The sequence below is a fragment of the Vipera ursinii genome (genome assembly GCF_947247035.1).
Source record: "Vipera ursinii genome assembly, chromosome: 2".
NCBI lineage: Eukaryota > Metazoa > Chordata > Lepidosauria > Squamata > Viperidae > Vipera > Vipera ursinii.
The window spans coordinates 113,471,011-113,486,041 of record NC_139513.1 but is presented as its reverse complement, the minus strand read 5'-3'; the positions used below and the strand labels follow the sequence as shown (position 1 = coordinate 113,486,041).

Below are 15,031 nucleotides of genomic sequence, written 5' to 3'. Positions count from 1 at the left end.
GAGGTTGCCTACCCCTGGTTTAAGCGATCAAGCGAAAGCCCTGGTCAGCCATGCAGTCTCAGTCGCTTCCATCTCTGACCGAGCTTCTGTGCAGGAAAAGAAACCACCTTTGCCGGCTCGATATCCATAATAATAATAAAAAAGAAAAGATTGACAGCAAGCATGAAAAGGGGTTCCGTGTTGCAACACTAGAAGCAGCAAGCCACTTCCGCAGCAAAGCAACCTTCTGCCAGTCTTCACAGAGCACCGCGTGGCAAAATGTCACGTGGGAGGAGGGGAGGGAAGGCGGCGCCAACCCTGCCAATAAACCCTTTCCCGAGCTTGCTCACTCTCGGGAAGTCCCACCTAATGAACCGGAAACAAAAAGAAATCCGTAGGCGGGAAAGGTCGTTCACTTGTCCAAGATGGCGGCGCCCAGAGAGTCGTGTTGAAGGGAATGAAGGGCAGGCAGAGCGCCGGGGCCGGTCCCTCCGTTATCCGCTTTACCTCAGGTTGCGGCCGGCACTGAGATTTTGAAACACCTCACCCGACCGTAGGTTTTGTTCACTTCTCGGCGGTTGGAGGGGTGGTGGCGGCGGCTCAAGGTAACAACTGTGTGAGATAAAGCGATGCTTCAGACTTGCTTGCTTTCTTCCGCTTTAGAGCACGTCCCTGGATTTATTCTACCATAGAAGCCGGTGGATTGGAATGGGGGATGGGGGATCCTTCTTCCGCCCATCCTTTTCTCTTAGTCAGATTTCTGCTTTTCCTCTGGGTGTTTCAAAGGGTGATTGGAGGTCAAGGTCGTGTTTTTAGGCAGCCCGTCGAGCTCAACGCTGCTTGTCTAATTTATTTTATTTATTTGCTTTCCAAGACTCCGTAAAGCTCAGAGGTTTAAATCTGAGATCATCCGCGGGCGGTTGTTAAGTTTAGCTAATAAGAGGCGTTAAAGCCATAATTGAAGACAAGAGAATGATTTTCGATTCATTTCATGTTACTTATCCTGAATCGACTTCTAATTCCCGGTGACAGCATGGACGAACAGTAACCATTTTGATCAGTCCTAACATTAAATCAAAGCTCCTGCAAAGATTCTTTTGGCAATCCGTTTGTTTCTGCATATTCATGCAATCCTCAATCTTGTCGAGCATCATCATTTTTTTCTCTAATTCATCATTTCCTTGCACCACACACACCGAAATATTTCTCCTTAATCTCATAGGGCTAATTAGTGAAAGTAAAACTTAATAATGTAAATGTTTTAAGTTTTCCCCTTCACTGTAAAATAGTTTCTAATTTTAAAATGTGCGGCTAAAAGAGCGTCTCTCTGCTTCCTGGAGACATGTTCCATTAAAGACTTGTGTGCTTTAATACTTATGTAAAAATTAACACATACGTAGAAGCATATTTTATGCTTTTGAGTCAGTTTTTGACTTCTCACATTAGCATTGATAAGTCCTGGTAGGTTTCTTGGCAAGATTTCAAAAGTGGCTTGCCATTGGTTACTTCCTGGAGCTGAGACAGAGTAATTACAACTCACCATTTCTGGCTTTCTATCAGGTTATTTAACCACTATAACAAACTAGTTCTGAAGCATATTTTATGTATATATAAAATATAGTGAGGTCCTTGGTACTCTATGAGCTGTCTTGTTTTCTGATGATATTACCTAGATTGGGTAATGAAACATCTGCAAGAAAACAAGCCAGCTCAGAGAGCACCAAGTTCACACACACACACACCCATTTCAACCCTGAGCTACAAATATTCTTTTTTATTGATATAAAATAGTTATTAAAAGGAATTTTTTAGTTTCAGATTAATGAAACTGCTTTTTAGGGGTATTTAGCAGATCTATGGTATATGAGTTTGAGCAGGACACATACTTTGGAATCTTAAAACATTGTTTCAACATTTTGCTTAGTTGTCATGGCTTTTTTACTATGACTGTTGAAAAGCTGAAGTTTTATGGTTGCTTTATATCATAGCAAGTAATTTTAAAGTTCTGTAATAAACACGTTGCAGCTGGTTCAACAATAAAATAAAACAATCCTGATGTTAATGCTCAGTACTTTTATGAGGCATTTTAAAGCAAATGTTCCATCTTACTGATGCTTAACTAATTGTAAACAATTTTGTAGCCAATGGGCCTAGTAAAAGAATTTAGCTTGATTGTTTGAAAATAAATACTAAATTATTTTCCTTTGTACTTGGCAAATTGTATGTAATTTCATTTTTTAAAAATCTTATTTCTTTTGTGCATCCTCTTGCTATTGAATTTGAAGATTTATATAATTTTGTTTTAGGAAATGCAAAATGTCCTGCACGGAACAACTATTTTTGAAATGGTTTATGTCCAAATTAAAGTGTGTGGTTGGATATGGATTGAAACTGTTTCAGTCCAGCTGTGGTCTAAAACATAGCTATTCTTGCACAAGTGTTGTGGTTTAGGAATGGAGAAACCCCTAAAAATATTGGCAGTGACAACTGAGGAAAAAAAAAGGAGCGAAATATACTGGTAGGCAGGACACTAGAAAATGCCACCCTAGGATGGAGACAGTGGCAGCTAAGAGAAGAGAAAAGATCAGGGGAAGGTAGGCTGGTGGGATATAATGCATTGGAACACTGGTCCTAACAATGGAGAGGAGGCAGAAGGAGGTGGGAAGAGAAAACACTGGGAAGATCAGTGCAAGGTTAGCTTGGTTCCTAGTTTGCTCCTATTTGATAAAACTATGAAATCAGTATTATTTAAGAGAGCATCTGGACTATAATGGTTGCCAGTGAGATTAGGTACTCTGGGTAAAAGGTTTCTAGTGGATATTTTTCATTTAGTGTGTTTTTTAATTTGTATTTTATTTTATAGCTTTTATTTGTATTTTTTTTAGGTAAACTGCTGGGAATAGCACTTCAAAGAAACAATATACCAATGTTATTAAATAAGTAAATGGCCTGTGATGAATGGATACAGGGAAGCATGTAGACTGGTGACATAAACTGTCTTCAGAATAGCTTCCTGGAAGAAGGTAACCAGTGTTACCTTTCTTGCACTGGGATCCCTGCAGACTTTATTTGGGCAACAGAACAGCAATGTTTTGAATTTTGTTTTGCTGATAGGATGGCTTGGCAGAACTTCCGCTGTATTACGTTTGGAGCACACACCCATAGTTTGCTGTAATATTTATTGTAAATGCTTTTTAAAGAGGAATCCTCTTTTGCAGGAAAATTTTTGCAGCACACCCAAGAAAAAGCATCATGCAACAGATGCCATGCAAGTTTGCATGTTTCTTTAGAGTCATCAAAGTAAAGGGAGTTACGTTTCAACAGCTGAATTTCTTCAGGCGAAAAGTAAGCTTATATAACACTGCATACCACCTCAAAAGCTGGATTGATTACAACTGTACAGTTTCTGGATTGATTAATTGATTATGAGCCATCATGTCATTGTTAGCTCTTAGCAACCACATAGATAAACCATCTGGTCTTTTAAGCCTTTCAACATTTTGCCCATCAACATCCACTTTGCTGCTGGTTGTTCTCTTCTTTCTGTGTCTGCCAGCACATTTTCTTTACTCTCATATCCACTTGGATATGATGGCACTTCAGTATTTGGAATTTACAAATGCAGATGAAGATACATATGTTATATATCCCAAAGGGAGAAAAAGGTAACACTGGGATAGAATTAAACTGTTGCTGCTCTTGGGATATATTTTAGTCACATCACCCATGGATAGCATTTGTATAGCAAGGAAAAACTGTAATTTATTTTAGATAGCATTCATGTGTGGTTGATAGAATGTAGCTAGAAAAACGGGTACATCTTTTATTTTTTGTGTGTGTATTTCTGTAAGCCAAATGGATAATACTTAATGATTCACAGAGTATTAAAGTTGAAACATTCAACTAGAATTTTTTTTTATTACATTTATATCCCGCCCTTCTCCGAAGACTCAGGGCGGCTTACAAGCTTAGCAGTAGCCTTCATTCTATGTATATGCCTGCTTGTTAGAGCTTTCACACACACACCCAAGCGGCAATATTACAAAGTCAGCTTAATTGCCCCCAACAATCTGGGTCCTCATTTTACCTACCTCGGAAGGATGGAAGGCTGAGTCAACCTTGAGCCTGGTGGGATGCGAACCTGCACTAATTGCAGGCAGCTGGTGTTACTTAAGGAGGCATTAGCCCACTGCTCCACCAAGGCTCAATTTAAGATAATCTTAGTAATAATCTCGTATTAGTGTTTTTAAAATATAAAATAGCTGTAAGATAAAGAAGTATCCCTGGATGTGTTACTGGGGGAGAAAAAAGTTTCCATGAAATTATCATACATAAATTCAGTCAATACAGTGGGACTTTTTCAGAAGCACCTAGGAAGTGAAAACGACCATATGATTTAAAGAAGCCTAAATATGTTAAAATGGCTGTTTTACCAAACAAAAAGTGTTTTTCTTTTTCCAGTATGCAATGCAGCATAAGAAAACACTTTTCCAGCAAGCGAAGCTGAAGCCAGAATCAACTGTACCACCTTGCCTGGAAGGACAGCATTCAAATGAAGAGACAATGCTTGTCCATGAGGTGAAATCAGTTTCACCTCTTCTGCCTCCCTTCTCAGAGAAACCAGTGATGCATGAAGAAAGACCGAATTTCACAGCAGTTACTACTGTTGCAAAAACTGTAGAAGAATCAGCATTGAAAGAAGAAAAAGATTGGAAAGAAATGAAATTAAATTGGGATACTTTGCCTAACATTTTGGCTCGTTTGACCAAAATTAAACTTACAGGTAGGTCTTTTCTTTTATGGAACTGTTTTTATTACATGTATATATTTTTTCTTCTATTTTGATTTTTCAATCTTTTTTTTAAGTTCTGCAGCCTAATACAGTGCTTTCCAAATATTGATAAGTTACCCAAAATTTAGTAGAAGTGGTTTATCTTCCAACAGTGACACACAAACCCATTACCCGATCACAACAGGGACATTTAAATTAACTTAAAAGTGTTTTACGGTAAAAAGGACTTTCAAAGTATCAGTTTTGAGTAATGAAGGAAAAGGTTTGGAAAGCACTGGTCTAATCTTACATCTATTTAACAAAAACAAAGAGTTTCTGAATTCAGTAAATTTCAGCTTGGCCTTATTTCCTTGTCTATTATTAATCACTTCATGTAAGGAAATATAGCATTAGAGAATTAGTTTTCATATTCTCACATAAAGAGGCACATTTACAGATTTCCATTTTTATACCTTCAGTTGTTCTTCACATCAGTATTCGAAGTATAGTTCTTCGTAAGTGGTCTTTGGATTTAAACTTGTTATTTGTTCTATAGTAGAGAACATTTTCATTTAAAAGCGTGGACAGTTCTATTTTTAAACTAAGATTGAATTTTGGGGAAAAACTTCTATAGATGAATAAGGTTTGTATTGATTTTCTTTTAACCGCACTCTTAATATATTTCACGCACAGCAGAGAGGGAGAGAAATTCATAGTTTTTGCAATGGTTTCTAAGATTTTGAGATATTTGCCAGAATATCTCTGCATCAAAACAGCTGTTTTTGCTAGTTTTGCTGTATGCTTCTGCTGTGATACTCATTCTGCCAGGGAACATTGGTGCCTCTGTACCATCAGATTGCTATTTAGTTAAATGGTGGAGAATGGCAGTAAGGATGGGCATAAGTTATTTTTTAAAGTATATTTTAAAAAGCATAGATAGTCCTTATTTAATGTTGGTAATTGGGCCAAAATTTCCATTGCCAAGATACGCAGTCCTGAAGCACAAAATCATGTGACTACACTGCTTATCAGTGAACGTTGCAGCACTTCCCATTGCCATGATTAAGTGGAACACCATTGGTCATTAAATGAGGATGTCACGTGACTGTAACTTCTGATTTCCTGCTGGCTTCCCCATTGACTTTGCTTATGGGAAAGTTGCAAATAGCGATCATGTGACCATGGGACACTGAGATGGTCAAGAATACAGGCCACTTGGCAAAGTGCCTGTTTACAGTCATGTGAATGTGGGGTTCTATAACACCTGGAACTTTAGGAACCAACTGTAAGTACCACTTGTTCAGCAGTGTTATAAGTTTGAATGCTTGCTTAATGAATGATTGTTAATTAAGAATCACCTATATGTTTTTGTGGGGGAGTTGTGTTAAAATGTTGAAAAACAGTATAGCTGATTTTTGGCAGTTATCCATGTTTGCCTATAGCTGTCCATGTTTGATGGAACAGTAAAAAATGCTTCCAGGACCTACAAGTTGTCCATATTCCTTGTTCGCTAAGTCCTTGAAATGAGAAGAATAAAAAGTATAATGGGAAAGGGTAAGAGAGATCTTCATGTATTCAAATATGTTCGCTTGAATGCATGAAGAATTACAAATTAATTTTATTTAGAAATAATTTGAGAATAGTAATTGGCTTATCTTTGTGAATAGCTATTTTGGAGCAGATACATTGACTTATTTCAATTATCAGATTCTACTTCTATATTGCATTTAGGTTTCTGACAAGTTATTTGTTTATATCAATTTGCACTCTGAGAAACAGGTATTCAGATAAGTGAGATAAGTGCTATGTTCCTACCGCAGCTGTTCTATAACAGAGCTCATCTCTTTTTTTAAAAAATAACATTCGTGTTCAAGGTCCAAAAATAATTTGAATCCTCAATTTTTTACAAATATTATAATATGTGTATTAGTGACAAATCTGCTACATAGGTAGCTTACTAACTGCTTCGTTTAGCACCCATTTGAAGTTATGGTGTAAAAAAAATAATACAAAGGGAAGTGAGGTTGTAAGCCTGTTGCAAGACAGGATTTTCTGCTCAAAAACTATGGTTGCTAAATGACGACTACCTACAGTGTCAAAATTTTTTTTCCAGCTGAACGACTGATAGCAGATAGCATTAAAATGTCAACTTTTATTTTAATTTAATTTTCTAAATATCTTGCTGCTCTCCTTTGCTGTGCACATACTTATCATATAAGAATCATGTTGATTTTACAGATTCTATGTAGTCACTGTAGTCATTAATTATTACTTTTTTGCTTGGGTTCTCTGGACAGCAAAGTTAGAGTATTATATATATCTATGTGTTAAGTAGGCCATTAAATTGTACTACTTTAAATTTGGAGGAAGAAAAAAATTAAGTGTTTTATTCTATGAATAGCAAAAAAAAGTATGGATTCTAGCAACTATTTACATAAAATCTAAAAAAAATCCTGATTTAACATATTCTAGTAAATGGTTACATAAACTAGCAAAAGTTATGAATTGTTTGCTAGATAATACAGCAAATTAGAGAACAGGATAGGTTCTAGAGACTTGTGTAATAATGATCCTGATTTAGTGTTATGGGTTAATGTTAACGTTACAGTGTGCTTTTTTTCCAAGACTATTTCTTTTTTTCTTTTCTTTTTTTAAAAGTTTTACTAACATTTGGTTCAAATATTGTCAATTGTGAGAATATTTTAAGAATATGGACCTCTTTAATGTGAATGATGTAACTGCCAGTGAAACAACCATACAACTAGAAACAAGGTTTTTACTATGTAAACGAATTGGTGTGTCACTTACCACCAATGTTACTCTTATAGTGTTTCAATGAGCAAAGTGTGAAACTGCTCATTGAAAGAAAAGAAAGAAAAATATTGATACAGACATTTTTTGGTAGCTTTCCTTGTGAAAATATTAAAATTTAGAGTAGTATGATGAAATTCTCCAACTAATCCCAATAAAGCAAAAACTACACTTTTTTCTTATTTATGCTACACATTTATCATAAAATTTGTGATAATTTTTATTTATTTTTATTTTTTTTATTTTTAATTCCATTTATATCCCGCCCTTCTCCGAAGACTCAGGGCGGCTTACAAGCTTAGCAGTAGCCATCATTCTATGTCTATGCCTGCTTATTAGGGCTTTCACACTCCCCCCCAAGCGGCATTATTACAAAGTCAGCTTAATTGCCCCCAACAATCTGGGTCCTCATTTTACCTACCTCGGAAGTATGGAAGGCTGAGTCAGTAATGATTTTAATGTACGGTTGTATGACAAAGAATACCACCTTTCAGGAAATAGGCTAAGGGTGGGGGAGGGGGCATAGCAAATATTGCCTGCAGTTCCAGAATTTCCAACCCCATAAAGCCAGCCTAGTTTTTTTCGACCGCTTAATGGCATTCCACTATAGGTAGTCTTTGACTGTTACAACCACAATTGAGCCCAAAATTTATGTAGCTTAAGTGCCTTTTTTTACGACTTTTCTTACCACATTTGTTAAGTGAATCACGGCAGTTGCTAAATTACTAACGCGGTTGTTAAGTGAATCTGGCTTCCCCATTGACTCTGTCAGAAGGACACCAAAGGTGATCACGTGACCTCAGGACACTACAAACATCATAAATGTGAACCAGTTGTCCAGCATCCGAATGCAGGTCACATGACCGTAGGGATGCTGTATTGGTCATAAGTGTGAGAAATGGTCATACGTCACTTTTTTCCAGTGATGGTGTAACTTTGAACAGTCACTAAATGAACTATTGTAAGCCGAGAGCTACTTCTACTTCTACGTTTTGGTAAGTATGAGCACAGGTATTCCTCATTTACTGACCTTTTGTTCAGAAATCATTTGAAGTTCCAGTGGTGCTGGGAAAAAATAAATTAACGGCCCATTTACAACCTTTGCCCTATATTTTAGTCGCGTGGTCACCATTACAGTCAGTATGTATTGTCCTGTGCCTGACCTGCTTTTTTCCCCCTTTTTTCTCCCTTCACAGGGAGAGATTGATTGGAAAGAAAGGGACTGCAAGAAAGCCCAGGGCTGGAAGCTGTGGGAAAACTATGCAAACCTCTTACAGAATTATCTTGAAATCTTTTTCTTTCCAATCAATTTCAAATAGGAATTCTCTCTGACTCTTTTCTGCTGCCAGCGTGCTTGTGTTATTCTCAGGTATGCAAGAGCAAATGTAACTCCAATTCGGACTGAATTTCTATCACTAAGGGAGGTGATCATTAAATGAGAAATACCTGATTTTACAACCTTTTTTGTTACGGTCATTAAGTGAGTCACATGATTATTAAGTGAATCTGACTTCCCTCATTGACTTTGCTTGTCAGAAGCTGGTTAGGAAGGGTTGTGAATTGCTGTCATGTAACTCTGGAATGATATGCTGGTTGCCAGGCTTCCAAATTTTGATCACATGACTGCGGGGATTCTGCAGTGCTTACACAGTAAGTGCAAGGATTTGTCATAGGTCATTTTTTTTTCTTTTGATGTCTAAAAGAGCAAACAACTTACTCGCTTGAAATCCTTGTCTCCAATCTCTCTGCTCTGCAATGTGGGGGATAAGGCTCAAGCAAAGGAGAGATTGCTTGCTTCCCCCCCACCTCTTCCTACCCTCACAGAGCAGAGAAATTGGAGAGGAAGAGAATTCAAGAAGAAAGCATGTTGGTTGCCTAGTGCACCTAGGCTCAAGTTGTGATTGATTGCATTGCTTTTGATGTGTACACAACAGTAAGCTAGACTTGAGTATTCCAAAGGGTAAGGGAGTAGTTAGGAGGCAAACAAAAGCCGAAAGTGAGAAACTGGTTAGTCTTGCGTCTTTTCAACCAGAAAGTACAGTGGTGGTCAAGTGATTTATAAGTTGTCAATCCCAAACAGAACCTTTAAATAAGGACCACCAGTAGTATACTACATTGGTTCCACTGATGCCTAACTGAGTAGATTTAGTCAGGAGGTGGGAAGCTGAAAGGCAATCCCAGAATTTCCTTTAAAGTTCCTTTAAAAACAAGATACATGCCTTTTTACCCCTACTTTTTAGGCATATGAAAACTTTGGGGGATGTCAGTCGGCTGGATAGGGTGAGATGATAATATTCAGATAAACATCGTTACCCAGGTTGGAAGTCTTGACCCAATGTCTGGAGGCTCTGAAGGACTGGAAGAGAAGTATCAGCCTACAAGTAGGCCAGAATAAGTATCCAATGCCATATAACTCAGGACTATTACTGTAATAGCTGGCTATAGTAACATAATCTTGCAAGACTGAATGTGCTTCTTGCTTCCCTCATATACTAGGGAAGGGCTTGTCTGAGGCATTTTCCAAAACTAATTTCTTGCCCTAGGCCCCAGCTCTGCTGTTCTGACCATTGCCTTGATAGTGACTTCCACAAGTCCTTCAAGGCCATTCCTTATGCTGTGTGCAGGAAGGAACAAACTGAAATTAAACCCTTGTACTGTAAATAGAGGTACTATTTTTAAAATTTGATCCGATTATTGTTCGGCTGATGTTATTACTGATGTTATTATTAAGGGACGCGGTGGTTCAGTGGGTTAGGACGCTGAGCTTGTCGATCAGAAGGTCGGCAGTTTGGCGGGTCGAATCCTGAGTGCTGCGTAGCAGAGTGAGCGCCTGTTACTCGTCCCAGGCTCTGCCAACCTAGCAGTTCGAAAGCACGTAAAAATGCAAGTAGAAAAATAGGGACCACTACAGTGGGAAGGTAACAGCATTCCGTGCGCCTTTGGTGTCTAGTCCTCGGACAAGTGCTGGCTCTTCGGCTTTGAAACGGAGATGAGCACCGGCCCCTAGAGTTGGAAATGACTAGCACGCATGTGTGGGGGAACTTTTACCTTTTTTACTGTAAATAGAGGTACTATTTTTAAAATTTGATCCGATTATTGTTCGTCTGATGTTATTACTGTAGACAAATTAACACTGCCAGATAACAATGTTCTTTAAGGAACAAATCTGTGACTGAAGAGTCATCCTAGATCCATCGTTACTACTAGATACAAAAGTGGAAGGCCTGGGTAGGGGTGTTTGTACAAATTCAACTGGTATATCAGTTATAGTTCTCTTTGGAGTATGAGGTCCTGACAATAATCACCCATGACCTTATCACCTCTAGCAAGGACTACTGATTGATATTCTACATGGGGCTGCCTTTAGGGACTGTCTGGAAACTGTAGTTAGTACATAATGCAGAAGCCCATCTTCTGGTGAGTGAAAGCCTCTGGGATACTCTATATACCACCAATGTTGAGGTACCTTACTGATTGCCATTCAGTTTCCAAGTACAGTTCAGAGAGTGGGTTGTCACCTCTAGAGCCCCATGTGGTTCAATTCCTAGGTACTTAGAAGATTTCCTACTCTGAATAGAATATTCTTCCCTATTAGGAAGCTTAAGACTTGAGATTTAGGGAAGGAGAGTGAGGAAACAATGGCTCTTGAATATGTTTTCCATTCGTAAGGAACTCCTTACTTTTAGAAATTCAGACTGAACTCTCCCTGCTGATTTTTAACAGGGTGGTCAAGTCAAATTGTTCCAGAGAGTATTATGCAATTGTTCCTGAAATGGATGCCAAAGGTGATAATGCTCTTTGTAGGGCTTTATGATTGCTTTATTCTTGATGTGCATAAAGCTTCAGGAATCCTGATGGAGTCTATGGTATGCAGAAGTTATAATTAATCAATATATGAAATGCTTGTGTTCATTATCTGGGGTAAGTTCACCATGTTCTGTGAGAACGATATCCTTCAAGAAGCTATAGGAAGCTTAACATGAGAATACTTGTAACAGTCAGCCTGAAATGTAAAGACATGTTTATTTGCTTTATAAAGACTGAGATGATGCACTTGATATAAGAACTTTGTTTATGGGTATAAGGTACTGAGCCAGCTTACAGCAATAGCCACCCAATTGGATAAAGTAGAATGTATTACAGCTACTTTAATGAGATCCTGATAAGTTGCAATGAAATTAACTTGGAGAAATCAATGAAGACTTTAATTAGAACACTGGCTCTGGTGTGCTAGGATTCCTTGGGGGCATTAGAATAATAGTGTTACACAGACTGCTCCTCATTTCCCTACTTGTAAATGGGCTAGTGTCTTGCTATTATACATAAGTTTAAAGCAGTCTCCTTGATAAGTTTTAATTAAACTTCTAGTCGCAGTTTAAAAGAAAATATATGCCTTATTAATGGAAACCTGGTACGTATAGCAAAACTTGATAAAAATCAAAAAATAGGGAAGTCAGCAACATACGCCATTTGTAATTTTAGCTGTTCCCACCTATTTCTATAATGTTCTATTTGTTCATAAGCCATCAAGAGTTGCTACAGAGTCAAGTGGCCTGTAAATGTGGATGAATAAATACAGATAAAATGTGGATGAATAACTGTCAGTACAGGCAGTCCTCGACTTACGACCACAATTGAACCCAAGACTTTTGTTGTTAACTGAGACATTTGTTAAGTGGGTTTTGCCCCATTTTATGTCTTCTTGCCCCAGTTGTTACGTGAATCACTGCAGTTGATAAGTCAGTAACCCTGTTGTTAAGTTCCCCATGGACTTCACTTGTCAGTAAGTTGCAGAGAGTGATCACATGATCTTGGGTCACAGCAATGGCCATAAATATGTACCAGTTGCTAAGCAGCTGAATTTTGATCACATGATCATGATCCCCATTTTCCATCCCGCTGGAAAGGTGGTAACCTTTTTGTAGCAACGCTACTTATTTGAAAATACTGGAACCAGTTAATCAGAATTTGCCCTGTTTTTCCTGCATTCTGTTAAGGCAAAAGGCAGGATTGTTGCTCTTCCACAAATATAGCACTGCTGTCCATTATTGTCCATTACTACCTTATTGATAATGTAACTGATGTGTAATGTGTAATGGATGTAAAAGTATAAATTATCTTCTGTTAGTTTATTAGTGCTGAATCGTTTGTTTGTATCACAGTCCTGGTTTTAGGTACGGCTTCAGCTGGATTTGCGCTTGCACCTGTGCCGTTTGACTTAAGCTGCTTCCTATTGGTCACACTTGGAACAGGCCTGTCATCGTGTGCAGCTAATTCCATTAATCAGGTCAGCGTTTTATTTATAGTTTTTTCACATGTTTAGTTCAGAAGCAACTTAAAAGTTTTTGTCTGTACTATTGAGGTAATATTATGGTGAATCAAAAGGTAAGCAAGTGGACAGGATTTTTTATGTTAGGAAAATGTGAATTAAAGCAGACAAGTGGTATCAGTTATGCACAGTACAAAAGGAACGAATTGTATAAAGCTAAAGGTACAGTTAGATCTTAGCAGAGTTCTCAAATCTATTATCGTCTAATGTCTGTAATGCAAGTAGTACATGCCTAGGAGCACAAATTTAAATTGGAGGAAACTCGTAATGTGTTGTACAACTCAGTTTTTTCTTGCAAAGTCAGATGTATAGGAAGTTGTGCATAAAATCAAACTTTCTTAAGCTTTGTAGTGCTATACAGACATCACACATATGTCTTTAGTTCCATTGGCATTTTAGTTATAACAGGCTTTGGAATAGTATGATATGGAGGATCCCATAGCCACCTAATCCAAGCACATAAAGGATACTTTGAAGCATTGCCCCAAAGTGGTTTTTTTTTCCCAAAAGGCAATTGGACTTCGTTTTTCCTGAAAAATAAAGTCCAGTTACTTTTTGAAAAAAGCGCTTTGGGGACAGCCCTGGCCTGGATGAGTGAGAATCTCCATAGACATTTGAAGTATTGCCTATCATTCCATCAGGTATCACTAATGAATCCAAACTTTCTTTTTTAAGGTTTAAAAAACAGTTTGGGAATATCCCCTCCCCACCCACCCCTGAAAAAGAAATGAAGCTTTTGTATGCATTCTGCATGCTATTTCTTAATTTCCAATTTAGAGAGTTCAGCTACATTGGAATGAATTTAAAAAGAATTTGAAAGAAATGATAGGTGTATAAAAATAAACTCATTCATTAAAATGTATCACTAAATAACTTCTTATCTTTACATATATGACTCTAAGCCTCTTGTAGTTCTCCATTCCAAGCCAAGAAAAGTCTACCAGAAGGCTTAATTTTCATTTTAAAGTAATTGTATCTTAGAATTATGTCCAACCCTCAAACTATAATTAATTCAAATTATGGTTTATTCTAAATCAAGCTGATTTTAATTAAACTATATTTAATTTTAAGGTTAGTTGATATTAAGGTTTAGCTGACTAAACCTTCTCTGTGGGTGCACCTGACCTTTGGAACCGTTTACCGGTTGAGCTCCGGATGGCTCCTGACCTTCGCTCCTTCCGACGTGATCTAAAAACCTATTTGTTTGAACAAGCCGGCCTGGTCTGATGGGTTTGGGTTTTAATTATTGTTTTAATATAATTTATTTTTACATTTGGGCACTAAGGTTTAATTTGTTTTTAATTTTGTATTTTGGTTATTTTGGTATTTATGGCCCTGTTCACCGCCCTGAGTCCTTCGGGAGAAGGGCGGTATACAAATTAAATTAAATAAATAAATAAATAAACACTGGCTAATTGAAAAGATGCATGAAAGGGAATAAGGATGCATGCACAATCTGCAGACTCATCATGTAAAAATAGAGTAGTAATAGTAGTAGTCTTAATTGAGAACATGTGTTTTTCAGACATGATAGTAGATTCTGGAAAGTAAAGTTTATATAATCATAAAACATAAGGATTGGAACATACCTTTGAGATCTTCTAGTGCAACCTACTCTCCAATGAGCAATACATTACTACTGTGTCCCAAATGCCATGTCCAGACTGGACAGATTGGTAGTCCATTCTGCCTGGCATAGGATTCAGTTTAAAGACCTTTGGATCAGACTTACAAAGTATCTTCCCGTTATATGCTTCTTGAGGTATATTCCATTTCTTGTCAGGTATCTGTCTTCATAGAAATTCATACCATGATTAAAGAATCCAAAGTATTTCCATAGTCAGTTGTTCACTTCTGGTATTCCTCCTTTTGCTGTTTTCAAAGCATGAATGGCCTGGATCAATAGAAGGGAGATTTTTCTTCCTATTCATACACATTGTCCATTTCTTCCGGGCCTATGGAATAATGTTCCATGTTAAGAAAGGTAAAAGGAGTTATCTGTTCCATTTTCATTCAATAGCGCCTTTAAATATTATTAGCAAAGAATATACCAGGCAGATGTAATTCGTTGATTGACTAATTCAAGGTATGATGATGACTCAGGTTTAGTTGGCCAACATTTGTTCAGGGCATTGATTAGG

General features: G+C 37.5%; 1 protein-coding gene across 2 annotated transcripts in view; it reads left to right on the top strand.

Annotated features, from left to right (window-relative positions):
- Positions 1 to 394: 394 nt before the first annotated feature.
- COX10 (cytochrome c oxidase assembly factor heme A:farnesyltransferase COX10) overlaps positions 395 to 15,031 on the top strand; it is a 110,494-nt gene continuing 95,857 nt past the window's right edge. The window contains exons 1-4 of one of the 2 annotated variants that reach the window (XM_083352351.1): positions 395 to 532; positions 3,198 to 3,324; positions 4,441 to 4,762; positions 12,724 to 12,848. In XM_083352351.1, the coding sequence (XP_083208477.1) occupies positions 3,232 to 3,324; positions 4,441 to 4,762; positions 12,724 to 12,848 (540 nt within the window). In that variant the 5' untranslated portion in view covers positions 395 to 532; positions 3,198 to 3,231. Of the gene's footprint in view, positions 585 to 3,197; positions 3,325 to 4,440; positions 4,763 to 12,723; positions 12,849 to 15,031 lie in introns of both variants that reach the window. The other variant, XM_083352352.1, reaches the window with a different exon arrangement.